The sequence below is a fragment of the Phaethon aethereus genome (assembly GCF_964289735.1).
Source record: "Phaethon aethereus genome assembly, chromosome: 3".
Classification (NCBI taxonomy): Eukaryota; Metazoa; Chordata; class Aves; order Phaethontiformes; family Phaethontidae; genus Phaethon; species Phaethon aethereus.
In genome coordinates, this window is record NC_138576.1 from 47,712,041 (window position 1) to 47,739,896 (window position 27,856).

At 35.4% G+C, this 27,856-nt stretch overlaps 1 protein-coding gene across 1 annotated transcript in view; it reads right to left on the reverse strand.

Annotated features, from left to right (window-relative positions):
- Nucleotides 1-27,856, reverse strand: part of ASCC3 (activating signal cointegrator 1 complex subunit 3) — a gene marked incomplete at its 3' end in the record, with an annotated part of 268,274 nt that overhangs the window by 23,519 nt on the left and 216,899 nt on the right. Inside the window, exons 34-35 of the mRNA XM_081998093.1 lie at nt 19,047-19,158; nt 18,625-18,759 (exon numbers count right to left, since the gene is read on the reverse strand). Coding sequence (XP_081854219.1) covers nt 18,625-18,759; nt 19,047-19,158 — 247 coding nt within the window. The remainder of the gene's footprint in view (nt 1-18,624; nt 18,760-19,046; nt 19,159-27,856) is intronic.

Genomic DNA, 27,856 nt, shown 5'->3' on the forward strand with positions numbered 1-27,856 from the left:
AATGTTTAGAAAGCGTACTTATTTATCAAGATCATGTGTGTGGGAAAACAATAGCTAGTAAAATATTCACAAATATTCACACAATTATACATTTTAACTTCTTTTTTACATAGCTGATTTTAACATTAAAGAAGAAGAAAATAAAAGCACTGAAATAAATACATTAATTTGTTGGAATCAGTATTTGAGATGACTTTTTACAGATATCCTACCCTGGTTGGCTCACAAAAACATTGTCAGGTTATTTATAAAGAAGTCAATAATTCACATTTTCAGTTTCCAGGGTTTCTACTTTTCTCTTTGCATTCAAAACACAGTGGGTTTTAAATAGCTCTGGTAAGGTTCTTTTAAAGTATATTTTCAATATTTTGAGTAGTCAGTGTCTAAGCAACAGATGATCAATGAGCAAAGCAAAGAGCAAAATTGTCAAGTAGGTGCTGAAAACTATCCTCTGTGCTCCAGAGTGGGACTAATACCATTCATGCCAAAATGAAAGCTGTCTAAGAATGGAGCTGCACACCAACAGGTAATCTAAATGTAGTTATGAACAGCAACATCTTTGGGGCTGAGTGGAACAAGAATGACTGTTCTAGTAGCCAGAGATGTTCATTCTCCTGCTAGGGAAATCCACTGTCTCTGAAAGAAAGAAAATTCAACAGAAACATTCTAAGAACTATAATTTAGGCTGAAAGGTCAGTTCTGTGACTTAATTGGTAATCTTTTTTCCTCCACAATATCCTCTTGTGCATGCATGTGTACATATTCTGGTTTGGAATGAGAGTGATCTTTCTAAAGTACAAAACCTTCAAGTAAAGTAAGAGTTTTATAATATGTGATATCTTTTCCATCTGTAATTTAAGGGAGTGTATTTTTTTTGTCGTAAAATAAAAAGTCATTCGGGTAGCCCGATGGGCAATGTTTTCCTAACTATGGGCTTAGCAGGGACCATTAAATTAAAGTTTTCAGGGTTTTATATTCCTCTCAAACTATAGATTTGATGATATACATTTTAGTCTTCAATCTCCAGTCAGACTTCCTGCAAATCCATATTAATGAAATATTCACAACGGTAACCAATGCAGAATGAGGTAAAGAAAAATGGCAATTTTAGAACACCTAATAGAACTACCTAATTGACTTGCAAAATACCGTATCCACTCATTAGTATCCTAACACGTAGAACCTTTCTTCGCAATTCCTAAAAAGAGTTATATAGCTGTCTTTCACACCCTTGGAAACGACAGCACAAAATTTTCTATTTTCTTTAATGGCACAATGAAACTACAGCTTAACTGTGATATAAATGTAAAAGGAAAGATAGGTATTAGACAATTTAAGATTTGGAAAGAAAATCCTAATGTCATTAATTTATTTCATATCTCAACTGCAGATTAGAAGTGAAGACTGACTAAAGACAACTGCTGCTTAATCCTGGATGTCTCTGCTAGATCTCTTGTGAAAACTGTGGTCATTTATTCTCTGAACCTAAGGTCACAATCTTTTTAAGCCCTATAGAAGGCTGCATGTTTGCTTCACTCTTTGTATTTAACTGGCTTCTCCTTCAAAGATATTTTAAAGAGTATTTACCAAGGAGATTTTTTACTTAGTTATGCTTTGCAGTTTAAAGTAGCAGAAAGAAAAAGGATCAGCCAAATCACTCCAGACCAACTGGTACTCCTGAAAATGCGTTTTCCCTAATTCTTCCCCAGCGCATGTTTTATTTACCTCCAAAACACTCCTCTTATTTTAAACAACTTGCCTACTTAATTTCCTGTTTGTGATCATTGACTGTAAGTAAGTGAGGTTCATTTTCTTATCTGCATCATGTAGGTAATTAAAGGAAATTGAGAATGGGTAGTGAAGCTTTTATACAACTGAGAATGAAGCTGAATGGAGGGCACTGAGGTCAGCAGAGTCCATTATATTTTTATGTGAGAGGCCAGTATGTCTGCCCTGTCCTTGTTTGCTTAGTGTAGGCTGGACAGACTACTAACTGCAAATCTGTTTCTCTGATTTGCCCAGCTGTCCTTGAATAAAGACATCTTCCATTGCAAAATGTTAAATGACAGTGATTGACAACTCTGTGATGAACTCTGCTTGTAACCCCCTGCTACTGTTTTCAGGTTGCACAAGAAAAGACAGAATAAAGAAACATCCTTTGTAACCACCTCAAATGGGCCCTGCTGTTCACTCAATATTTTTTCATTTTCGTTTTCCTTTTCATTGTGAATCTCAATCTGTTCTGCAAAGGCTATAGCTTCAACTATTCCACGGAACATATAATATGTATTATTTTAGTACATTGTATCTGAATATCGTTCTCATTTCCATGGGTGAGGAAACAGATCAAATTACATATCAATCATTAATCTTCATTCTAAAGTCAAGAAACTTAATACAAACTTTATAGTTAAACCACAAAGCACTGCTGTGCATTTTTCTCTTCTCTTTTTTCTTCTGTTAAATCTGGACTATTGCAGCCCATGTGCGAATAATATATTTACAAGCACCTACGCAGTTAAGCGTAACTTGGAGCATACCAGGAGATAACTAGGAATTTTAGCTATGGGTTCTGCAATCATGTGTTTGGTAGTCATGTCACATCTCTCTGTTCTATAGGTCTGTGATGGACTTTCCCAATAATGTCTCCTTTTGGGCATTAGAAACTCCTGCATCGTTTCAAGGGTGTAAGAGTCCTCTCAAACCTACATTTCAACCTGTATGTGATGCAGGGTCATATAGGAGACAGCAACTTGCTTTGCCAGTGAGAAATGTCACACGTAGACCTGCATAAACTCAACAGTTACATTTTACAAGGCCAAAGGGCTATTCTGATAGTTGAATTCTGTTTCCTGCATAACACCAGCCACAGTATCATCTTAGAGCCCTGTCTGCAACATCCGTGTTCCAGATATGCAGCTTATCATCACCATTTATTTGAATTGTTCTAAAAGTAAACAACTCCTCCCATTTTAAAGTATATCTTATGCAGTTTTCTGGTACTATGAAGCATTTGAAGAGTGAGACTGAACTAGAATTTAAATAAGGTATCCAACATGGCAAGTACTATGCTCCGCAGTGTTCACAGGGTTAAAAAAAAATCAGAATTTCTTTCTATCCACAAAATGTGTAAGTTTGGCTGAAATTACTGATTTATAGTGAGAGCTGAACTATAAACTTATACTACATGTAAACCTTCTAAAATATTTTAGATCTCAAATAACTACATCTTGCTGTCTTTTTACAAGAGAGAAGAGGATACTTGTGGAGTATAGACAGAAATGGGATCAAGGTGAGCAATGAAAGTAAACTTGAATATTTTAAGTTAAGTTCAGTCATGGGAACAGTAAAACTTATAAAGTTAATGAGTTCTAGACTTTAAAGAGTAGTTGATTAATTTGTAACAATGAGGGTCTAAAACAAACCAAAAATAGTTTCTCACATTCCAGAGTTGAACCAGTAGTCTTTTCTTTAGCGATGCTGTTATTGAAACTACCTTAGAATTGACTGTTCCTATTCTTTATATAGGTACAGTGAACCCAAATCATATTTTCAACTTTAATAAACCTGCAACGTGTTTTGCTCCCTTTCAAGTTTCTGATGTAGAAAGAAAAAAGAGAAAAGCATTCTTAGAAAATTTGATACCAAAATTAACAGTTGTTAAAGTATTAAAAAAACTTGCAGTAAACTAGTACTAAAAGTAACTACCAGAATAATAAAAAAGGAGAAAAGATGAGGAGATGAGGATCATTTTTAGCTAATATAGTAATCGCATACTCTTAACCTGAACCTTGGTTTAAATTACATAAACTGCTGGTAGTCTGAGTACACGCTGAAGGACTGCAAAAGTCATACATTTGTGCATAGAATGAAAAATAAATAGGCCACAATGAATAAATGTGGGTTTTTTTACAACTGTTCTACAAATAACACTAATAATACATTATGAAATATACTTTAGGTCTCTGCTATCAGAACTTCAAAGGTATGCCGATATGCAATTTATTTTTCCAAGTGAAAAAAGCATATTTTGATCTTTAAGTAACTGGACTCCAATCTTTAAAGCAATCTGTAACTGCCCTCATTTGGTTGATATCTATGTTACTCTTAGTATAGGACAGAGAAAACTCGCATGGTCAAAATAGAGAAAGAATAAGCACTGATAGTTTGCCAGTAGCTAGCTAAGTGGATAATAATGTTTTACAATATATTCACAAATTCTAAATTTTTCTTTGAGGATACATGAACTTCTGTACTTAAAAACATTTGAAATTATTTCAAATTTTTATATATACATATATGCATCTCCATTCATGTGCTGACAAAAGTCTCATTTCACTCTGTTAGCTGTACTATAAGGAAAATAAAAAAACGGCTTAACTAAAGTTCCCAAGTTAATCTTCCTTTGCCCATGCTCTTCCCAAGAGCACAAGACTGTATTATGTCACAAAATAATGACACAAGTATATATTATCAAAATTATTTACATTAACCAACATATTTATACTATATTTTATCATAACATTTTCAAGTGTGAGTTTGATTTATAAGGAAAGATGGTAAATTTATGCAGATGTCTCCTGGCAGGCAGCTGGAACACAATCAAGTTTAGGTTTATATTCAGAAAACAAATAAATGTGATAAATCATGTGCTTAAAAAAAAAAAAAAAGAAAAAAAAAAAAAAGCCCAAACTGACCACTAAATTAAAAGTTGTTTTTCAGCTCACACCAAAAAGTAAAGCAGTTTGAAAAATGGAATTGGAGAAGTACTTGCTAGAATTACTGCTCTGAAAATTATATCTGTGTTAGTGATTCCATTATAAACTCCTATTTTAAGGAGTTTATTGGTAGCCTATAAATGTATATGCTTTGGTCTCAGTTTTATGGGACATAATTCAAACTTCCAAAGTTTAAAATGTTTGGGTGGTTTTTTTACTGTTAGATATAAAAGGTCTAGGACAATATCCCAGTTAAAGACAGTTATAAACATATATTACTAGTTATAAGTTTTAAGAAGAAACATGATGCATGTTTGCAAGATTCATATTATAGACAAAAAGGAAAAAAACAAGGTCATTTCTAGCAGCTTTTTGAAGCCGCTACATAACACAGGGATATTTAGATCAGCAGGCATTTGCAGAAAGTCCTTCCTCACTCTGTTTTACACATGTAAAAATATACTTTTTAAGACAAACTTTGCAGAAGTGGCATTCCAGATTTTTAGGGCAGCCTGGCAGGCTCCACTAAGCAACAGAGCAGGCTGAAGTTTTGTAGAGATCTTGAAGACTGGCTAACATGGTACAAAAGAAGAAAACAAAAATTGTCAGGCAAGATTAGTTTACATTTACTACACGATACTGTAATTCATCACAGAGAGCATTTGTGAATAAGCTCCTTGCCTTGATATACCACGTAACATCTCTCCCTGTCAACTGCAGGTGTATGCGGCAGTGCAATCAAATGGCATCCAGCATATCAGAGCCAACCCGGCAGTGCAGTTCCTGTCCCATCCCTTCCTTCCAGGGTCGGCGGCTGGCAGGGAGGGGAGGCAGAAAGCAAAGCCCTGTGCCAGCCCCTGAGCTGTGGGGCACGGGGGCGTCAGCGCCGCAGTCCCTGGGCGGCAGCTGTCCCTGGCTGCGGAGAGGGGGTCCCTGTCTGGCACCGGTGCCTCCCACTGGGGACTCCGCCTGCCCTAACTCTCCACTCCAGCTTGAGGAATGGGAAAACGATCTTGACACTTCTCCAGTACTCTGTCGGAGTACTCTCCACCCTCTACTTTTGTAAAAATGACAAGGGCGAAACAAACAGATGTGCATAGGATGGAGAGTAACATCCAAGGGATAAGGGCTGCTTGGTATCTTTTTGAAACAAATATTAACTTTGGTATTTAGTATGTAATTGGCAGTTAATGCATTTTTACAGATAAAGGATATGTGTCAAAAAAAATTAGTATAGAATTCAAATTGTAAAGTTAACCCAATTAACTAGCTGGGAGCAAAATAGTGAGGCTGGGCTACTCCAGGCTCTGTCTCCAGATTTAAGGCTTACCAGAGAGGGAACTGGAAATTTCCAGTTGAGCCCAAGAAGTTGAAGAAATAAAGTTGTAAAACCCACCAACATGCAATTATGTAAATCTATTATTAAAAACAACAACAACAACTATCTTTCAGGCTTTAAAATGGGCACATTTCAATGAGGTGGACATACAAACATTGTTTATAAGAACAAACAAGTTAAAAGTTTTTACAATTATAAAGTTCCCACATTAGTGATCAGAGAAATCATACATAATTGTATTCTCAGACTTCTCACTTTAAACAGACAAATGTTTGATTTTTGCTTTTAGATAGCTGTGTATGATAAACACCACAAATTTTACAATTACAGACATCATAAAAAGTACAAGCTAGGGCAATGAAACAGTTGAGTGATCACTTAAAAACACCCTGAAGGGTTTAGATTTCACAAGTTCACCTCTTACTTAAAACATCCAAACTACAAACTACTGATGACATTCCTGATGACCAGAGGTCAGGAGTCTGAAAGACCTTTGCCACTGCGCACAGAGCAATAGGAGGTCAGCAATATTAGCTACCAGTAGCAGAGAGCGACCTGGCAGATCTGGGAACTTCTAATGTACAAAGTTAAATTACAGACCTCTGCTTCAGCATGGAGTTTCTAAAAGAAAATGCAAGCATGCTAGCACATGTGAGAGGGAGGATTATATAAAATAACAGTAATTTGACATGGGAAAAAAGTTCTTAGGACTTCTATACTAACTTGAAAGTTGATTTTTCCTTTTTTTTCTAAAGGTCCCTAAGCATATCAGAGAAGCAAAGTTTCACTGTACAGGAAGACACAGCAATAGGTAATACAATCATTGTATTTGGTTTACCAAGTGGTAAAAAATATACTTACAGAATCATTCTGTTACAGAATAATTTCCTTTTTAAATTGCATACTTTACTAAAACATATTAAAACAAGGAATGAATTGAAGAGCAGCTGAGGGAACTGGGTTTGTTCAGTCTGGAGAAGAGGAGGCTGAGGGGAGACCTTATCGCTCTCTACAACTACCTGAAAGGGGGTTGTGGTGAGGTGGGTGTTGATCTCTTCTCCCAAGTAACTAGTGATAGAAAAAGAGGAAATGGCCTCAAGTTGCGCCAGGAGAGGTTTAGATTGGATATTAGGAAAAATTTCTTCACCGAGAGGGTGGTCAGGCATTGGAACAGGCTGCCCAGAGAGGTGGTGGAGTCGCCATCTCTGGAAGTGTTCAAAAAACGTGTGGATGTGGCGCTTCAGGACATGGTTTAGGGGACACGGTGGCGCTGGATTAATGGCTGGACTTGATGATCTTGAAGGTCCTTTCCAACCTTAGTGATTCTGTGATTCTGTGAATTCATGTCTTAACTTTCAAGTTAACTCTCTCAATTCAAGTTTTAACTCTCTCAATCCATATTTCATAAAGTTTATGATCACAATCATAACTCAGTGCTACATTTTTGGCCAGTCCTAATAAAACCCATTCTTACAATACACTTATTTTTCCCCCAAATGTGTAGGTACTTTCATAGTATTAAGCCTGTACAACTTTCATACAGGTGGCTTTAGTCCACTCTCAGGTTTTTAGGTTAAATTATTGATTACAAGTAAGCTTGTAACACTTGCATGGTTTAAGGAAAAATAAATGCAAAAGAAGACTAAAGTATGACAAAAATGAGAGCAAACATCTGAAACTGGTATGGCATACACATTATTCACCTAGAATAAGTCACTTTGACCATAGCAAATAAATATAAATGGAATGGCATAAATTCTGTAAGTGAATTATAGTGATGTGAGAGAATTATTAAATTTTATCACTGGAAATGGTATATTTGAGATTTTCGCCTCTCCAAGATGCCTCACTTTTCCTGTCATTCTCATGAGAACTCTTTGAACCTGCACATTCTGAATGCATTATCATCACCCAATTTTTTAAAAATCTTAATACCTAGATGGGGTAGTGACCCACAATTTTCCTCCTCTGTAATCTCAAGTCATATTATAGGAAAGGTTTAAAACTGACCGGTTTTAGCTGTACTGAAACTAGTTGTATTGCACTAATATGGAAAAGATTTTCAGTGCATGAACTCAGTAATGTGCTAACACAAAACTGAGAAAATCTCTCTGAGTATACATTCAAAAGTCTTATTGTCATGAGAAATCTACTTCAGTTCCATTTGGACGTTTGTCCACATTTTGAAGCTAAGCTTGGCTGAATCAGCTGGCTCAGCTACTGATTGAGATGATGATAGCAATAAAAATTGTAATAGCAAATCCTGGCACACAGCTTTCCCTGGGAAAGCGATCAGTCATCTTCCATCTTTGGCTTTGATCCTCCATTGGGATCTTCCAGTGCAGAGCCCAGACCCAGGGAAGAAGTTAACAGATCTCTGCATTAACTTCATGCTACTCTGCATGGAGGCAGGAGTAAGTGCTACTAATTCTTTGTGTGAAATGGAGCCCATATATACTGTATATGTTAATTGCAAGCTGTAAAAACTCTGTGTTGAAAACTGGATTTCAGATCTGCTGACCTGTGGCAGCTCCCATAGCAGGGAGCCACAAATACACACTGCTGCATTTTTGTACTGGATTAAATTTCGGATCTAGACTACTATGTGACCAGAGACAAAAGGGAATAAAAAGTTCACAGGCGCGAATACCTGTCATCATGTGGTGAAATGACTAGCAGCCTCTGTTCAAGAGAGGCTCAAGCCCAGAATAATAGAAGAACAATATGAACTGGCAGAAATATATGGGAAACTTGGAAGGTGCCTACACGCACAATGTCTTTTCAGCAAGCCAATGCTACTGGTGTCACTCTGAGCACTTTTAAATTAAAATAGTTTAATATAATAATAAAAAAACACAACTGTAAGAGGAAGTGACAGCTGCTGCAAGTAAATTTCAATAAGGGTAGTTCCCTGCTGATAAAACTGGCACATCTCCACTCATTTCAGTGTAACTGTGTGGATTAACATTGCTTGAAAATCTGACCCAATGTTTTGAAGAACTCAGGAACTACAAGGTAATGCAGAGATGGAAGACACTGATCATTACAAGGGTGGGGAAGAGGGGTAATCACTAAGGAAACAAAAAAGTCAGTAAAAGGAAAAGTATTTGAAGTCTATTAAACAAATAGACAATCTGTCAATGTTTTGGTGTGCTTGATTTGAGAAAGTTCTATCAACAGTTCTGTCATGAGTGACCAGAGGCCTGATACAGTGAGTAACATGGCAAAAATGCCCTTGTACCACACTTGACATTAACAGAATATCCTATTACCTGAATGGGATGTACCATGCGTTACTAGGGCACATCTACCCCTTCTTGGATGGCAAGTGATATTTTTTCTTGGTGATGTTCACTGCACACGGTAAACTCAGTGTTCCTACACAGACTTATACCATGTCTTTTCTACCTGTAAATAAAGGCATTCATCTAAAGTACACTGTAAGAGCTGTTTTTAAAAAAAACAAAATTAAATGGAAAGATAACTGACGATATAAAAGAGTTGCAGATATTCTGGTGTAAAGTTTTAAGAACTTCTTTTAAAAGACAAAGAAAACAGAGATTTTCCATACCAGATGTCTAGGAAGATCCCATTTGGATTTGAGCTACTTAAATTTGCAATCATGTATTTATACATCTAACAGAGCTTCTGTTTCCCCTAGAATCTGAAAATTAACTAGCTTTGTAGCATCTTCCTTGATCTGCCACCCGTGCCCTGAGGATTAGAGACTCCACCTGAGCTTGTTTTACAAGCATAACAGAAAAAATTAATCTCTGCTGGCAGCGATCCCACTGGGATACTGATGAATAATGATATCCCTCTCTTGCTGCCCTCTCAGTCCACTAGAAAAGCCACTCTAACCCAGCAACGTGGAAACCGCTGAAACCATTCCAGCTGTGGATTAGCAGGCAGTCAAGCATCCATCTGTTCTGTGTGAATCAAGAGAAAGCAAACATGCATTCTTATAGCTAAAGAAGTATTAAAAATTAGCATCTTATATGACTGCATATAGTAAATATTAAGACAATCATATACAAAAGAAAATATAATCTATTATCTACACCTCATGTTTACATTTGCTTGCTGCCTTAGGCAAATGGTAAACCAGTTGGAATTCACCTCATTAATCTACAGAATATTGTGCATTCAATGATTTAATAATTTTATCTTAAGATAAAATTTCTTAATATTGTATGCATCAGTTGTACCTGAAAGTATTTTGTAAGTAGTCATGCATATACACACTAAACAAATATAAGCAAACATAGTACCATGCCTTCACCTTGACAGCAGAAGGATTTGAGAGACCTGTTGTGAGAGGGATTTTAGCTATTTTCTAAGGTAAAGTAGCTAAGGTAAGAGGAATAGACTTGAGATATTTTCCCTTTCTGAAAACTAGTAGTTTGAATAATATCTGTTGGCTTGCTAGTCTTTTCCACTGGAAGACAGAAAGGAACGGCATGTTGGCATGTGGGTAACTCAATCAAATAGGTGATGTCTGATTTGACTCTTCCATGGGAAATACGACAATGATCTATTATAAACCAAGGAAAGCTCTATTTGAGCATCATCCTAGATAAAATTACTTAGAAGAGTGCATAACTTGACAGTTTTCACATGCAACAATTCCAATATTTTGCCAGATGCTTCGCTCACATTCATTAAGCTGCAGAGGAGAAGAAAATCTGCAACTGTTCTCTAAAAGCAAGCTTACTATGCTATACCAAATGTATGAATATATACATTAACTTTTTCAAATGCTAAGAAAAGTTTTGGGCTTTTGGTAGCAAAAGTCCCTCTGCAATTTATTCTTACATTATAGGTAGCATGAGCTACCTAAGTAACTGTTAAATAAAGCACCCTGTAAATACTAGGCAAGTAATAGGCGAGAACGATTTCTTAAAAGGTCAGCTGTGATAATACATAACATCAACATTTAAAATAAAATCCAACTTTCTGAAGCTAGCCAGGTTCCATAAGAAAAAAAAAAAGAAAAGAGTGAGACAAAGAAAGAATCTAAATGTAAATAGGAAAATACAAGTGTCAGATACTTCATTAAGGACTGATCAGTAATCCTCTTACGTCTTTTTTTTTTTTTAAACTACCATGCTAAAGGAACAATATATGCTGGATACCAGTCTTGTAATTATTTCACCCAAAACAATCCTTATCCTGAAATTTCTCTTCCAATCAGACAACAAAATGCCATCTTCTTGCTTAACAGTTTTACAAGTCTGAGCAGTAACTTCTTTGCTGACAGAGGAAAACATTTGTGTGCATTTAAGCAGCAGTCAGTAAGGCCGAGCTGGTGTCACTAAGTGAACTAAATTCTGTGAAAACAAATTCATCAGCACTACAATTGTAACTGCTGTAATTTGTAGTACAATACTATAATTCTATCAAAAGCAAAGGCAATAACTAGAAAACAGTGAAGACAAAAGAACTGCAGGCTGCAGAGGGCCTAAATTTGCCTATCGTGCTTTAATTACAAACTGGGAGGCACAAAGTAGGTAGAACTTGTACTGACTTGCTAATGGCACACCGAGCTTGTGAACTGCCTTCTGGAGCACTTGGGGCATGAGAACCCACAGCCATTTATCAAAGCAGCATTGCATATTATAAAATGTTCAGCTTTACCTTCATAAAGATGTAGTTTAGAACTTCAGTTTTGTTTCAACAAGCACAAACATTATTTCAACAAATGTATTGTATTTTTGAAAACAGAACCATATGACATGACTGCTGAAAAAAAACCATTTCATTTTCAATATGAATACTTTGCAAAGTATTGTCTGCATGTGCACAACTATGCATAGCTTGAAATTTCGCATAATGATGATCTCTACAATTCTAACTGTCAAGAGGTAAGTAAAAGACTTTTGTGCTAAAATAAAAAAAAAAAAAGTGCATGGTTGAATTGCCTGCAGCTTTAAGCAGCCAGCTAAACCAAGCTTGCTATGACTGAACTTGCTTCTAGCATATATACCAAGGACAAGCACTGATTTGCCACAGATGGCAGCCAACGTTCACATTTGTTAAGTACAAGACCAGGACAGTACTCTATCTCTCTAGCAGATAAAAGTGCAATAGCTTCCTGGCTCATCAAAATAGTTTTCACTGGTATACATGAGTGTTTTGTTGCTGTAACTACATCTATAGCTCCTGTTAAAGGAATTTATTTCCTCATTTTTCTGACAGAAGCAGTTACTAAAGCAGCTGTTCGAAATGGGGATATAGCCTGAGGCTACTGGCTTCCACTACCACAGCTATATACACTTTCACAAGTTTTCCCCTTGGACGTTACACTGCAATCAAAACAAATTAAAAAAAATAAAGATACTATATTATTTCCAAGATAACTGTTCTTGTCTTATGGCCTACCTCGTGGGAAATGTATGTTAGAAACCTTTAACTTCAACTTTAAAATAGGTTTTATTTTAAATTTCCTGAGTATTGATTCCGTTTTTTAAACTGGAAAGTAATGACAGAAGTTGAGTAAGAAGATTGGAGGGAAAAAAAAGGAGATTTGTTAATTGGAGATTAGAAAGTCATGTATATTGGACATGGGAAGGTTTTATATTTTCTGGTTTTGAATGTAATTCTTTTTTATTGATGCCATAAAAATGAAAGACTTATGCTATATTCAGTTAGCTGTCAGTGGTGGGCATTGTCATCTTGATTTACCAACTGATTGCGCTTTTCTGGAAAGGCGGGAAGCATATGATGCTTTCAAACTAAAAAACAAACAATCATTTGGAAAAAGGAAAATAAGAAATAATTGTGTCATGATGTTACAAAAAATTACTATGTTCAAGTTACTACAGCAACATTCAAAACTGCTCCATCTACTGGGACTCGATAAAATCAAGACAAATTTAATGTGTGAGTATTCTTGTGTGGAAGTGCTCTTTCTGCTAAGTACAAGACATTTTAAATATACTGAATATAGATGATGAAATTTGGATGCTATTAAAATTCACGGTAGCATTTTATTTTCATGAAGCCAAATATAATTTTCACATTTAAACTATTTTATTAAACACACTATGATACTATCTAGACGTTCCAAGTGGGAACTGAAGCACAAATGTTTTAAAACATTAAAATCCAGAGAAAATAAGCTGTATAAAAATTAAGTAAATGATCCTGGAAATGCCTGTGGTTAGGATGACATTTATGCATTGAACAGTCCTAGATAAGGATTTATTGTGAAGAAAAGATTTAATGGTAAGAGGTAACAGCTTTCTCCTATTATAAGGGTCACTAAAATATGCATAATGGCTGAGGCCTGTTCCTATTTGTAAAGTAGCCATGGCAGTCATGTTCATATTGTTGAGAATGCACAATATATGTGAAATAAAATCTGTAAGTTCTTTAAAGGTTAGTATGTAACATAATTGCTTTTAATTTGATACAAAGTTTATGTAATAAAGTATTTCTATTCTTGACACTTAAATGCCATATTTAAAAAGAATAACATAAAGAATACAGTCTTGCTATACTTTTATGCCTTGAAAAAAATCATAGTAGTACCTTTACTTCTTTCTAAATGAAATGTAAATATAAATTCAAACTAAAAAATGACTGACTTAGGAAGAGTGTTCTAATGTTTTTCTGAAATGGCTTATAGAACAGAAAACCAGTTTTATATAGTATATTAAAAAAACCAAAAGCAATGTTTCTGCCATGGCTTGCAGAGAAAACATTACACAAAACAGCTCACATTAACTTGTTCTTGGACAATATTTTTGTAACTTATTAATTCCTCCTTCCCTGGCATCTAACTGGAGACCAGTGGAAAAGATGGTTTATCACCGAGTCAACAACCTTTGTGGTCCCTTCATGGAAGACTGAACCAACAGCTTAAAGACAGAATCCTGCTAAGGAAATAAAATTATTTTAGACTGAGAGTGTAAATATTCACAAAGACTCACATATTTCCCTGGTTCGACTAGGATGTGCTAATGATGACGAACAGAAAATAAAGCTATAGGGTAACTGAGGTACCTTTAATCTCATAGTACCTAACAGGTAATGAAAGACAGATAAGGCGTTAATAACTTTACTCTTTTGTTATCTATATATCTAGGATGGAGAGCGCCTGTTTCATGAACTGCCTCCTTCTACCTTCCAAATCTGCTACTCAAGCAATGCCAGTTTTTCTGCTGAGTTACAAAATACTTAGTCTAATACAAAGCAGTGTAACAAAACCATGTCAATTATCAGAAAGAAATATAGGGAAGAGGTATGTGGATACCAAACTTAAAAGTCCATGTTTGTATCACAGAAGGACGGATACCAAGTATCTTATCTTCTCCCAAGTAACTAGCGATAGGACAAGAGGAAATAGCCTCAAGTTGCGCCAGGGGAGGTTTAGATTAGATATTAGGAAAAATTCCTTTATGGAGAGGGTGGTCAAGCATTGGAACAGGCTGCCCAGGGCGGTGGTGGAGTCACCATCACTAGAAGTGTTCAAAAAACATGTGGATGTGGCACTTCAGGACATGGTTTAGTGGGCATGTTGATGTTGGGTTGATGGTTGGACTTGATGATCTTAAAGGTCTTTTCCAAACTTAGTGATTCTGTGATACGTATGCCCCAGTATAACACAAATACCATGCTGTTCTGTCCCTAAGCTCCCCAGTTAGAAAGAAATCCAGCTCTTACAACCAGTTTACATGAACGAGAGCAGTAGGCACAAGAAAGCCAACCAGTTCTCTCTTGTAGGTAGAATTCAAAAACAGAAATAAGGGACAACATGAAGATAAAACAAGGGCTGAAAGATGGTTCTCCCCTTCACTGTCCAGCATGAACAGCTATAACAAAGTATTTGCTCTGTAAATAAGAATATTAACCAGATAACTAGATAAGTGTAGTAACAAATCACTAAAAATCATCATCGCAGTCCTGATCAGTCAAGACACCTCCTTTCCTCAAGGTACAACAAACCTAAAATTGATTTAAAAAAGGTTTGTGGTGACTGCTGATTTAGTACAGAAAATGACAAACATTATCCCAAAGCATCTCTCACTGCTTTTTACCCAGACCTCTGTGCTAATCTCTGCACCTAACTTTCAGAATAAAAGGAAACAGTCTTTAGGTACCTCAGGGAAATCCAGCCTGTCAGTAATAATTCATGAACACTTTCTCATCAATAATACTTAATGCAAGAAGCACCATAACTCAACAGTGATTAAGCTCATTTGGATTACTACTGTCTGAAGCACGGTTAGGAAAGTTTTAAAGAAAGCTCTGTGGAAAAGCATCAAACATTTTCTCTCAGAAAAATTACAGGTCCACTAGCACAAGTCAGTTACAAAAGTAACTGAATCTGAACTTTGCCTGCTAACTGCAAACCCAAGACAGATTAAACATCTTGAGTACAGATTTACTGAGAGAAGAGAAAGAGGGGATTGTACCCCACCTATTTGTATCACTTCTTACTGTATACTTCCAACATGACTGCGGGGCTATTCCCATGTGCCATGTTCCTGTTCATGTTATGGATACTTCAACCCCTAACCTATACTGAAAAAAATTCATTTGATCTTGCAAAATGTTGGCAGATGATCAAATGAAAAGATAAAATAAAAACAGAGAAAAGAACAGATACTGGAGAAGACTATGAATGGTCTTGACTACTAAGTGGAAACAAATCTTGCTATCAAGGGACTTTTTTGAGAGACCCATCAGCACTAGAAACAGGATGACTCAAAACTACTTTTTCAAGTGAGTTGCAAAGATTCACTGAATCTTTGGTGAATGATCCTGAATTCTGAACACTCCCATCAGCATGGCAAAACACCAATTTGAAACTCAAAATCCCTTAATCAAACTCAGATTTAATACAATCATTAATTTCTGAGTTCTTGAATGCAATCTTGTTTTTTTCCTGTTTTTGTTTTAAACAAACTTTTGCTCCTTTTCAAGTTACACAGTGACAATTTGGTAGACTCGCATATATCCCATTTCAAACCCACATCATCAGTATTTTCTTTGTTACAGTTGTACACTTCTGCCTTCCTTATATACATCAGACAACTTGTAAATGTCTAAAGGTTTGCAAGATTATGAACAATGCCAAAAAAAAAAGAAGACCCCCATGTAACATCTACAAAATCCTGCTACTACATTTGATAAATGATTTGGATTGTTGTTCTTAAATAACACAGTCCAAAATTCAAAACTTTAAAACTGAGTGATCATCAGAATAATCACAATTATAATTAGGTTTTGCAATGATAAACAGTCCTTTTTGTACTGTAGCTACAGCTTTCAGTTCCAGCATCATTAAGAGATTCTTCAAATTACTTTTTAAATATCCTTTTCCCTCAGGATTTTCACTTATACCTAATTACACTACTTACCCCATGCCATGTAATTCCCCATTGCCAAAACTGCTAAATGCTTCAGTAAGAAGGAGGAGGGCACCAGTGGAGCAAGGCAGATGTAATGTCAGTGGTTAACAATAGAGGTGTGAAGCAACTGCCATAATTATAAAACTCATTAATTCACAGTATTTAGGAGGAAAAAAAACCCTTGGCAATAACTCTGTTGAAATGGCAATTCTTTTCAACACTATATCAGATTGAAAAAAACATTTCAATTTACATCTTCAACAAGACAGAATAGTAACTCCACTAGTAATTATGAAAATCAACATCTGCATAAAAAGTAAAGAAAAATTTTCAGCTATAACGGCATCCAGCATTCATACAGTCTTTTCATCTTTCAAATTGACACGTGGCACATTTTGACCCCTAACTGATTTTATTTTTAGTCTCATTCCTCTTAAGACTGTAAATGGACAACTTCCAGACTATATTTCCAGGAAAAAAAATGAAAAAGAATTAAAGCAAGGTTAGTGAATTTTAAATTTTACAATCTCTGCCCAGCAGTAGGGCCCTATGTTTCATCTACAACAGAAATATTTGCCATTTACCTTCGTGCTTCATGGATGCAAGATGTTTAAATAGATGAGGAGCCCTGATATAAGATAGACAGTACTAGGTTCTGCTTCCATCACTCATCTTCTATATGTTGCTCAGTGGCTTAGGCAGTGTCATAAAATGTTCCCCATCTCTGCTAATGTTAGTCTCAAACTTTCCCTGTCCAAATTTGTCTGAAAAAAAATTCTGAAGTTTCTAGGCAGAGAAAATTTTCTCTGGAGAGAAGAGATTTTAAAGAGACAGCAGCTGGAGTAAAGCTCTCACCTTGAATACTCAAAATCATATTATTTAACTTCTTTTCACTAGTGGGTATTTCTTTTTAAAATTTCAGTTATTTTACATACAACATATATAGGAATTGTGGTTGATTATCACTTTGAATTCAGCCAAACACACTGAATTTCATGTCATATAATTTGCACTGTTTTCTGACAACAGAACAACAGATATTGCAGGCTCAGTGATAGCAATTCCCCTATTTAGGCTGTCTAACACTTTTCATTATAAAAGATTACTGTGGCCTTTATTTCTGAGCTGTAACAGTCCGAATGTTTGCAGCAGGCAATTTAAATTTATCAGAAAGAAAGTCTCTGTAGTAGAAAAGTGGCTTTCCTAGTGTCATAAAACACTGATCAGGTTTTGTTGAGATGCAAAAAGTTGAATAGCACTATTTTTTTTGTTTGTCTTGTCAGAGAAATTTTGGCAGCATGTCAAAACAATAATGAATATAAAAGTAACACACATAAATACTGTAAGATGGGACTCTGGATTTTGAATTTAACACTTGGAAATCAGAATATTAAAAAATTTGGGACACTTGTATAATGTATATAACAGAGACTATAATCATAAGTGGGCAGAAATAGGTTTTCCTGGGCAATATTCAGGCACTTCTTGTTTTCAAATATGTGTGTACAAGTACAGTTATACCATTTTGAAAAAGAAGATTTTGTAAATATAACTACTTAAGTAGTTAAAAAGGGAAATGGAGTAAAACCTGATTCTTTTATGATGAGAATGTTATACTATCACGCTGCATTGTACACCGTGTCTTCAGATTTGTACCCTAAAATCTTTTGCCTTGCATTGCACTTCTTTACTAAACAGTCACTAGACTAACTGTATGAGCTGTCATTATAGCAGATTACGACCTCAGGGATCGTGAGGTGGCTGCGAGAAGGAAAAGGCGGCAATTTAAGAAACAGGTCTTCCCTGGATCTCTCCCCCACTTCTTAAAGCTGCTGTATCTTCCAGATTGTCCCAGTGCAAAGCGATGGCCCTGGTACAGATTTAGGATGTTGATATGCAGTTATTATTTTGGCATTTTAGTATTATACCTAACTTATAAAAAAACAAATATCAGATTTGTATAGATCCTGAACATTACAAAGGGATGTAAGAAAACAGGTGTATAAAGTAATTTTGATGTACTGATTAGATGAAACACTTGAAACATCAAAAATTATTCAGGTATATTACTCAAAACAACAAAAAATGAAATTACAGATCAGGGAAGAAAGGCTTTTCTTAATTTTGGGGTGTTTTTTCAAACACTTCTAAGTGTCTATAAAAGTCATGAGTTACATTATGTTTAAGTTAAGAAAATCCAAGCACTTACTGTTAGAATTAAGAGCAATTCTTCAATGTTGCTTTCAGGTTTCAACTGATCTTTGAACATCCCAATGGTCGGATGCTTCAAATAGTAATAGGAAGCAATGCGGCCATATGTCAGAGGTTCAATGCTGCGATTATCCTATTAGAAGAGGAATCAAACATGCATGGTTCTTACGTGGTTCAATACAAATGGTTCCTACAAAACTGTAAAATAAGTTAAGACTATAAGAGCGAACAGCAAAAATGATTTAGTGTCATAATTTAGCTGCAATCCCAATTAAGCTCAGTTTTCAACCTAAGTCTTACAAACAACTAGACGTAGACAAACTCTAACATCTTAAATCAGGAGCGTATATGTATCTTGCTGTTTCCAACTTTTAGGAGCACGTATCTTACTGAATCTTGTAAGGCACAGATAAGTCTTACCTCTCCAATTTCAATACAGTAGGAGCATTCCAAATCAAAGAGGGACTTCTCAACAAGGCTTGAGAGGTACTTATTCATAGTGTCATGGCTCACATCATCCAAATTATAATAACTAGATAAATTGAAAACAGATGCATTACATGAATACTTTTTACGCTGCAGATTTTTAACAATAATGCCTTGTAGGAAAACTTACAAGGCTGCTATAATACACACAAATACTTGGAACAGCAAATATCCACATTAAAAAATTAAACACAGAACTATTCCCTTATATAGTCTAAGAAATTCATGATTCTTAAATGGTTTGTGGGAGTAACCAAGATAATACAAACGTACATATGGGAAGATGGTAACTTATCTGTCTATTAATAGAAAGGTTGATACAAACAGAACTGGGCTGGCTGAATTTTGTTAGTGGGAAAATTTTCCTGATTGCATAAGTATATTTTCCTGATTATATAAGTATGAAAGTGAACAAGCAATACCAACACAAGTAACGGTGTTTTAACTTCAAGAGAAAGGAAGAAAACCCACCAAAGATAGCAACTGTTCTTATATCCTGGACCTCTGAAAAGAAAAACTAGGCATATAGTGACATCTCATGAAAAAGTAACCTTACACCAATACAAGTGTTGGTGTTTGCTGTTATATTTCCATGTCATTTTATTCTCAAAGTTCAAATTGTTAAAAAAATGGAATAGGGTAATTGTCAATGTGGTTACTTCACATGTTCATTTTTAGGTAAAATTGTTTAGGTAAATTATATATAGTAACAATGGTTCTTAGTTATCTGTATGAAGGTAAATATTTATAAACTGTGCCAAAACATATTGTTATGCCAGCATATAAAAAGACCCAGTGACTGACGTTTGCACTCCTTAACTGTAGAATTTCAGCTGTATTATAAGATTCGTACTCACACAAACCAACATAATTTCAGGGAGAGCTTTTACCTAGAAAACTCCAGATAAAAATGTGGTAAGAACTTGTGCCCTAGATTCAACAAAGGCACCCATTCAGAAAGCAACAATTAAGTTCAATGAGCAGTAAAGAAAAACTGAGCATACTCCGAAAGTTTAAAAATTCAGAATTTAAGCAATTAAATCATGCAATTTCCAAGTGGAATTCAAACAAACAAAGAATTTGACGATTTACTGAAATGTTAAAAAGCACAGTAAAAAGGGTTGTCCCTCCTTGTTTAATTCTGTAAAATCCTGTTGCACAAATAGACTACTGAGATTGCTGCAATGATGAGAGATGCTCCTTTGTTCACACTAGCTGCTTTACTAAAATTTCCTACTGTTACAATGTACTCGGCATCCCCACTGGAAACAATACCACATGCTGTAATGGAGAGTGGATTCTTTCAGTGTTATTTTGTGCAGGTGAACAACAGGCTGCAAAACTGTGCTGAGATTAATTTTAGCTGATTTTACACAGTTACATCTACACCTGAGTTAGTCTTTTTAACTCCCTTTACTGCCAATTGAGAGAAATGTGCGCTTGCAGAATGCTATTCATCTGAAGTATTTTCTATATCTGCTTTAGGGTGAGAGGAAATGTAATCACTGACAAAACCAAAGAACTTTAGACAATCAGTTCAGTTGTTGATGCTATATTTGGGCAGATGAATCCCATTCTCTGATTTAAGCTCTATTTTGTTTACTGTAATGCTGCTGTTAGCAAATTTCAAAAGATGGAATTGCATTTTTATATACAAGCATCCTTCCATGACTGTTTTATTTACAGAATCTGATTTGCATTATTATTTCCTTAACCAGAGTTTTTAACATTTGTCTTTTTTAATAGCAATAGCATAACTGAAAAAAGGCTGCATGCTAAACAGCAGTACAGTAATTTCCAGATTTTTTTTCCCTTGTTATTCATCTCAAATTATGGGATTAATTCTCTGATGCTTTGAATGTTCACTTCTAATTGGGTAAAGTTGGAATAAAACACTACTACCATAAGAAAAAGATTAAAAAAAATCTGTTCTGATAGCAGGAAACAGTCAGCTACATGACACAACAATGAAGTGTATATATATGGCAGTGGAGTATTCAACTCTGATATTTTATATGGGTTCACATTGAGATGATCTCAAATATTTAAAACATAGCTATTGTCCAAAAGAAAGCAAAACAAGAAATATTTACATTGACTAAAATGTTTTATATGGTAGACAGCCACACATTATCAGCCTTATGCAAAGGAAATTTATTTGTAGCAGAAGTACTCTAACATTGAGTTCAATGCAACTTAATTTTCATGAGTCCCCTTTTAAATTTACTGATATAATATAGTAAGGATAAAAAATGGTCAATATTTCCATGTGCATCTTTTATCTGGCTGACATCTTATCAATGAACACATTTAGATTCTGTTTATTAGCAGAAATTACTTTATAACATTTTGTTTACCTTCTGAAAATAATCGAGCAAATTAATTACCTAAGCTGTTTAAGGATGTGAAAAGATTTTCTATTTTATAGATCCAATCCGCTAATGACTCATTAGTGTTTTTCTCTAAATTGAATATAACACTACTGAAATGATTATAATTAAGGCACTTTGTTGTCACTGTATTCAGACTTTCACCGTATCATTTCAGCACTGTTATTTGCAATACCACAACACTGATGATGGATACTGATAAAACAAAGGAAGAGATATAGGCAATACGCTGAAATTCTTTTTTGAGACTGTAATTTAAGACACTAATTCAAACAGATTTTATCTTGTGCTCTGCCTAATTTGAAGTATTTCACACTCAAGTCGTAATCATAAAAGGCATTATAATGCCTTTTACAAATTACGTGAATTTTTAATTTGCTGATTTTTGGTGAATTTTTTTCAGAGAGGTAAATATCTAGCTGCCTAGTGCAAATAAGACAATGTGAAGAAAAATCGTAAATGGTCTGTATTCTTGAGTGAAGTAGTACCAGTGTGTTTTAACTACTATCTATAATGGGGTAAATATAATTTTGAGCACACCCACAGGAGCTTCTTGGTCACTCAGCACATTTTCCCCTAATAAAAAGCAAAGCCATTCATCTAGAAAGACTATGTTAAAATCATTAGCAAAAACAGAGGTATCATGACATTAGACAGTATTTTGAATGCGCAGGCATAAATGCAAGTTGAATTTTGCACGTTGGTATGCTCCAAGTATAGAAACTGCATCGTATGTGAGTTCCTCTATGAGGCTATATTACCTAACTATTTAATTACAGATAAAGAATAAAAACAATGCAGTTTCATGCTCACTGCATTGAATCATCTAGTCATTATTTTCCCTTTGCTATAAACAGACAGCCTACCTTTTTATCAGCACACCATTTCATTTATTTCACAGTGAAGCCCAGTTTCACAATAATTGACTTGTCAGAAGCTCTAATTTATGAGGCTGGGCTCTGTAAGCCTTCTCCTATATTGGACTCAACCTGCACACAAGCAGGGTTGAATATTTACAATGCTGTTAACAGGTGCTGAGTTGTTTAATGATTCTAATAGCCAGAAGCGTACTGAGAAAGCCAGCGGGATCACAATTACAGGCTGTTTGAACACAACAATTACTCGTCCCCTGAGAGGTGTGAAAGTCAAAGGCAGTTTTATCCTAACAGCATCTAGCACATGGGCTAGACAGGCTAACTTCCATTAGTAGTCCATTGGGAAAAAGCAGTAACAAACCCCTAGGTATGATAAAAATTTACAAAGTATGTAAAATTTAAACAATCAAAAACTGAAGGAACTTTTTATTGTCTTTTAAATATTATATTTAAAATCCCAAGCCTTGTAGAGCTTAGCAAGAACAACAAACCGTGAAACATGAACTTATTTCTCTAATCTAAGGAAGTGTGGAATTTCATCAGCTGAGAAAGACAGAGAGACGTGCAGGAACATAAAATGTAGATGAAGTTACACAAAACATTTAGGATTTAATGTGAATGGTGGCAATCATTTTGTGTTTAGCTTATGTAAACCTGACCTGAGTTCTCTCTGGGAAATTTTTCATCAGCCTTGAAATGGTCCTGCTATAACTGTCAATGCTGTGAAGTCATTTGTTACAGCACCATGTTTTTTATGTTCAGATTATACGGTAGTAATAGTGACACACATAATGAAAATCAGTGGCAGAGTCAGTCAGAAATACTAAAAGAAAAAACTTACTAGCCGGAAGGCCTTCTGAAACAAATGCACAAAAAAGATGAATCTACAGCATTCACTTGATAGCAAGAAAGTGTGCTTTCTCAGATTTTGCAGTCCCGAAGGCAGAATTTTGTTATGAACAAGTATGAGGGGAACACAGATAGTAATATTTGTAAATCGCTTTACTGCAGTCATCAATTGTGTTTACTTCCATCAGCTTGTGGCCTTCAGCACCTGCCATCTTCAACTGGTACCATGGAAATGGTACTGAATATATGGCACAACTGATGGACCTTCATAGCCAGAGAGCCATGAACTGATGTACCAACTTGCTTCTGTTATTAAGGCATCACTGACTGACTCTGGAGTCCGTGACTGGCTTGCTAAAATGCATTACAGCATGCACAAATGCTGCAGACAGTAATCTCTAGCTGTATTTTACTTGGATTATATTTTCTTGCATTCATATATTTGCTTGTGCCAGGTATGAGAAATAGATACATTGCTATCTTTAATCAGTTTTTAGTATATTGTACATTGTGGTTATTTAAGAAGATCAAAGAGTCCAGTTTCTCTGACATCAGCAAGTTATTTGCCTCCATATCAGTGCTTCTAATAGAAATATTTACAGGAAAGTTTACCTCCTAAGATGCATTCATAAGATGAGAAATCAGAGGTAACAGGCAAATGTAAATTTGCTTACATATTGATTGGGCATTTCTTTTTCCTATGATATATTCCAACAGATAATTAGTACAGGTAAATCATACCCGAGAGTAGGAAGACAATTACGTGAATTTGCTTTCTGAATGGGGAGATGAGGGGTCTTCAGCTTTGCATTCTCCCTTCTAAGACTGCAGCAGACTGGGCAACGGGGGCAGCTCCAATACTCAGCAACCTGGGGCTTCCCAGGCTGAGAATCAAAAAAACTTTATTCATGTGAATAGTTTGGTAAAACCGTACCATGAACCACGTTCCCGTACTTTTCACATCACTGTGACCCTAGTAATTTAAAAGAACAAGCTCTTGTTACAGAATTCATAATAATGCCTGTAGCTCTTATTTATGAAATACATATACACGCACACAGATCTAAATGTGACCATAAAAGAAAGAATCCACCCTGAGAAATATGTTTACCAATTCAAAATGGGGATATTGGTAACTACTGCAGTGTAACATACCTGCACATTCTTAGCTTCTGTTCTTAGTAGCTACTGACAAACTTTTCCATCTTATCTCTTAATCTTAGTTAATTTAACTTTCTTCAATAAAAAAATCCCTCCTTCTGATATAACTCCAAAGTAGCCCTAAACTTCTGAATAACTGCGATTTTGTCACTGAAATCCATATTATTCTATCCTGACTGGCTGATATTAGCTGTCCCCTCAATACCAGAAACTATACTGGAACAGTATCTAATCATGCTTTTTATTTAGATGTTTTATTCACGTTATTAGACATGCTCAACTAATGACACTGATAAAAGGAATTTTAAAGTAAAATGTAAGTGTTTGACGATAAGAGCATCAGTCTGAGATAATTTAATTATAACTGTAAGAAAAACCTTCGTAAGACTGACATAAAGTGAAAAAAAACCCTTTAGTCTCAGAATGAGTTAATAAAACATTTTTTTCAGGTCTTCACAAGGAATTTACACAGAAAACTGATTTTACAAGTGTGTACGTACACAGACACACTCTCATATATATTTATAAACACATAAAAAACCACACACATTTTAACAGTGATGTGATGTGTGCTCTCAGAATATCTAAAAATTAACTTTCCAAATGAAAGCCGATTCTGCTTAACTTTACATATGTTGTAAATTTCTATTTCTCTTTTACTGCACACGTATCTGGAAAATATCATAACCTGATTTACAGAAAATGTTTCCCAATGCCATTTCTTTTTGTAGGAAGTTGCAGATTATGATCTTTTATAAGGGTAAACGAATGAAATAGTCAAGGAATTTCAGCCAAGGAAAGGAGACAGATGAGCCTCTCAAAATAGCCCCTTTCAAAGAACAGGGCACTTCACTGGTCTGTCTTGTGTGATCTTGACTATGTAAAGAACATATCGACTAAAGTTGTATGTGGAAAGGAGAACACATTCTAGTACTTGACTGAAGTAGCACAGAGACATTGACTTGATGTGCAAATTCAAAAACCTCTACATTCACGAATAATTGCTTTGGGGAGAAAAAGAACAGGGAAGAAACTCTGGATATTAAGACTGATACACTTTGAGAAACAATTTTATTTGGACCACCCCCCTGGTTTGCACACCATCTCTTGAACAACATGCACATGACTAGTCAGTACAGCTCTGAACAAAACTAGCACTCAGCTACTCCACTCCCCCAAATCAACAGCTCAATTACTCCTCTTAACTAGACAGTTAAAACCCATTTTACAGTTTTCAAGATACAGAGGTTCATCAAACAAGAAAATTAAAATGGTTTAATGAGAAGAACTGTTGTAACATGCAAAGATTTTCAACACCACCATTAAAAAAGCCTTTATTACAAGTCCAACAAATTATCTCAAGTGTGCCAGAAAAACTTTTGTAGTGACTGCACGTTTAGAAGAACCCTGGATACTTAGAGCAAAAGGATACTTTGATCTCTATCTCACAATAAAGATAGATTAACATTACTTAAATAGTACAAATTGTAGGAATTCAGTAAGGCATTTTATGATACTGGATTGGAATAGAGTGATCCTAGATTTGTTTATGCAACTTTAATACAGAAGTAGCTAAAACTGGCAATAAATGAGAATATAAATCTTCTGCATATTACCTAACCCATTATTTTGGGGATTTACAGCATCACATGCAATGACTTCTATGCCAATGAATCCCAAGGCAATTTACCAATCATGCATACGGGAATTACTTATTCACCACTAAGGTACAATTACCTGGAAAATAGTTCTTGTTTCACAGCAAAGAGAAAGTCAACAAAATTGCTTTGGGGCAGGACATGATAAAGAACACTGTATCAAGTGACACTGAGTAGGTATTGTGTAACTACCTAAACCAAATTCAGCCATTGTGCTCCTACTCTTGTGAAAAAAATGAAACCCTAGAACTTTTGGATTATTAAGGGCCACAAATAGTTCTCGTCTGGTAATATCGATCATTTAATATGCTCATCTATGGCACAGTAAACTCCGTTACTATATTGCAATTTATTCAATGTTATCTCAGCTATCACTGACCTCTGTTCACAAACTCTTCAGTTTTCCTTTGATGTAAGGAAATACATCTGAAAATACCACAGATAGTCCAGGAACTCTAACTGGCTAGTTTAGTAGCTTTGGATGAAACTTAATAGAATGTATTATCATGTCAAAGAATGGAAAGCGTGCACATCCATTGCATTTGCACTTGGTATCTAGATGTGACCTCTTTGACACAGTCAATAATGTCCTTCATTTTTCTCCCTGCATGACTGAGTACAGAAGGAATGCTGAGTACCTCTGTGTACCTCTGTGTGGATGAGACAGGGGGTAAAGCAGCACAACTCGTGAACTGTTCCAACCTGCATGTGTGGCATTCCAATGAAAGACTCCAATTTCATTAGAGACTTCAATATGCATTCCTATCCTGCCATTATGGACATGACTAGTCAAGATCTGATCATCTTGTTTCTCACTACAAAGGCTCTGCATTTCACTATGAAATATAGTGGGTTTTTTTCTTTTTTTCCCCCTAATTTTCTTCCCACAATCCTCTCAGAATAGCAGAACTTTTGCTTAAGAGTTGATATTTTGATAATTTCAGATTTAGATTTCCATGACACTGCACATTAAAGAAACTGCTGAGAAAAAAGGCCCGTCAGTAAATATGCCAATCTCATGCTCCATTGGGAACATTCTTTTATATTGTGAAGAGCTTGCCTATTAAATCAAACGACTACATTTCTATATTCTACACTTACCTTTGGGCTATAGTTGTGGCTTAAGAATTTACCTACCACAAATACCACATGATCAAAGCTTGCCAATGACAAATCAATAAAATCACTTCAACACAGCAAATCAAGAGCAAGACATTTTAAAATAACATTCCTTATTCTTTACATGGAAAAAGAATAGTGTCTGCAGTGGCATAGTTTTTAACATCTGTTGTAATATGGATCATGTGTAAATTCCGAAGTCATACAACTAAACACAGCTTTACCCACATCTAACCTAGACAAAATCAGAATCTAGCTGTTTGTCACTCTCAAGGGAGAAATACCTTCCTCATAAACGTATCCATTTTGTTTGTTGTGAAGTGAGAGAATTGAAAAAGTTTTCTTTAGTTTACAGTTGTAACACTCTGCATTTTTTATTTCCCAAGAAGATTGGATGGAAATTCTGTTTTATGGGAGGTTCTCAGCATAGGACTAGAGGCAGAATTCAAAACTAATGAAGACTCAAAAAGAATTAAAGGAAATTATTTTATCAACTGCAGCTCCCACCAGTAGTTGCCCATTAAGAACCCTGTTGAAAATTCAGCCAAATGTTATGGACATTAACGTGATTCCAGAAATAGAACAATCTAGAGTACATCAAGAAATATTTAGTGCTATAACTGCCTAATTCTTTATTTGCCACATTATTTTGGTGGGTAAATGATCACATGATAGGTAACATGCCCAAAACA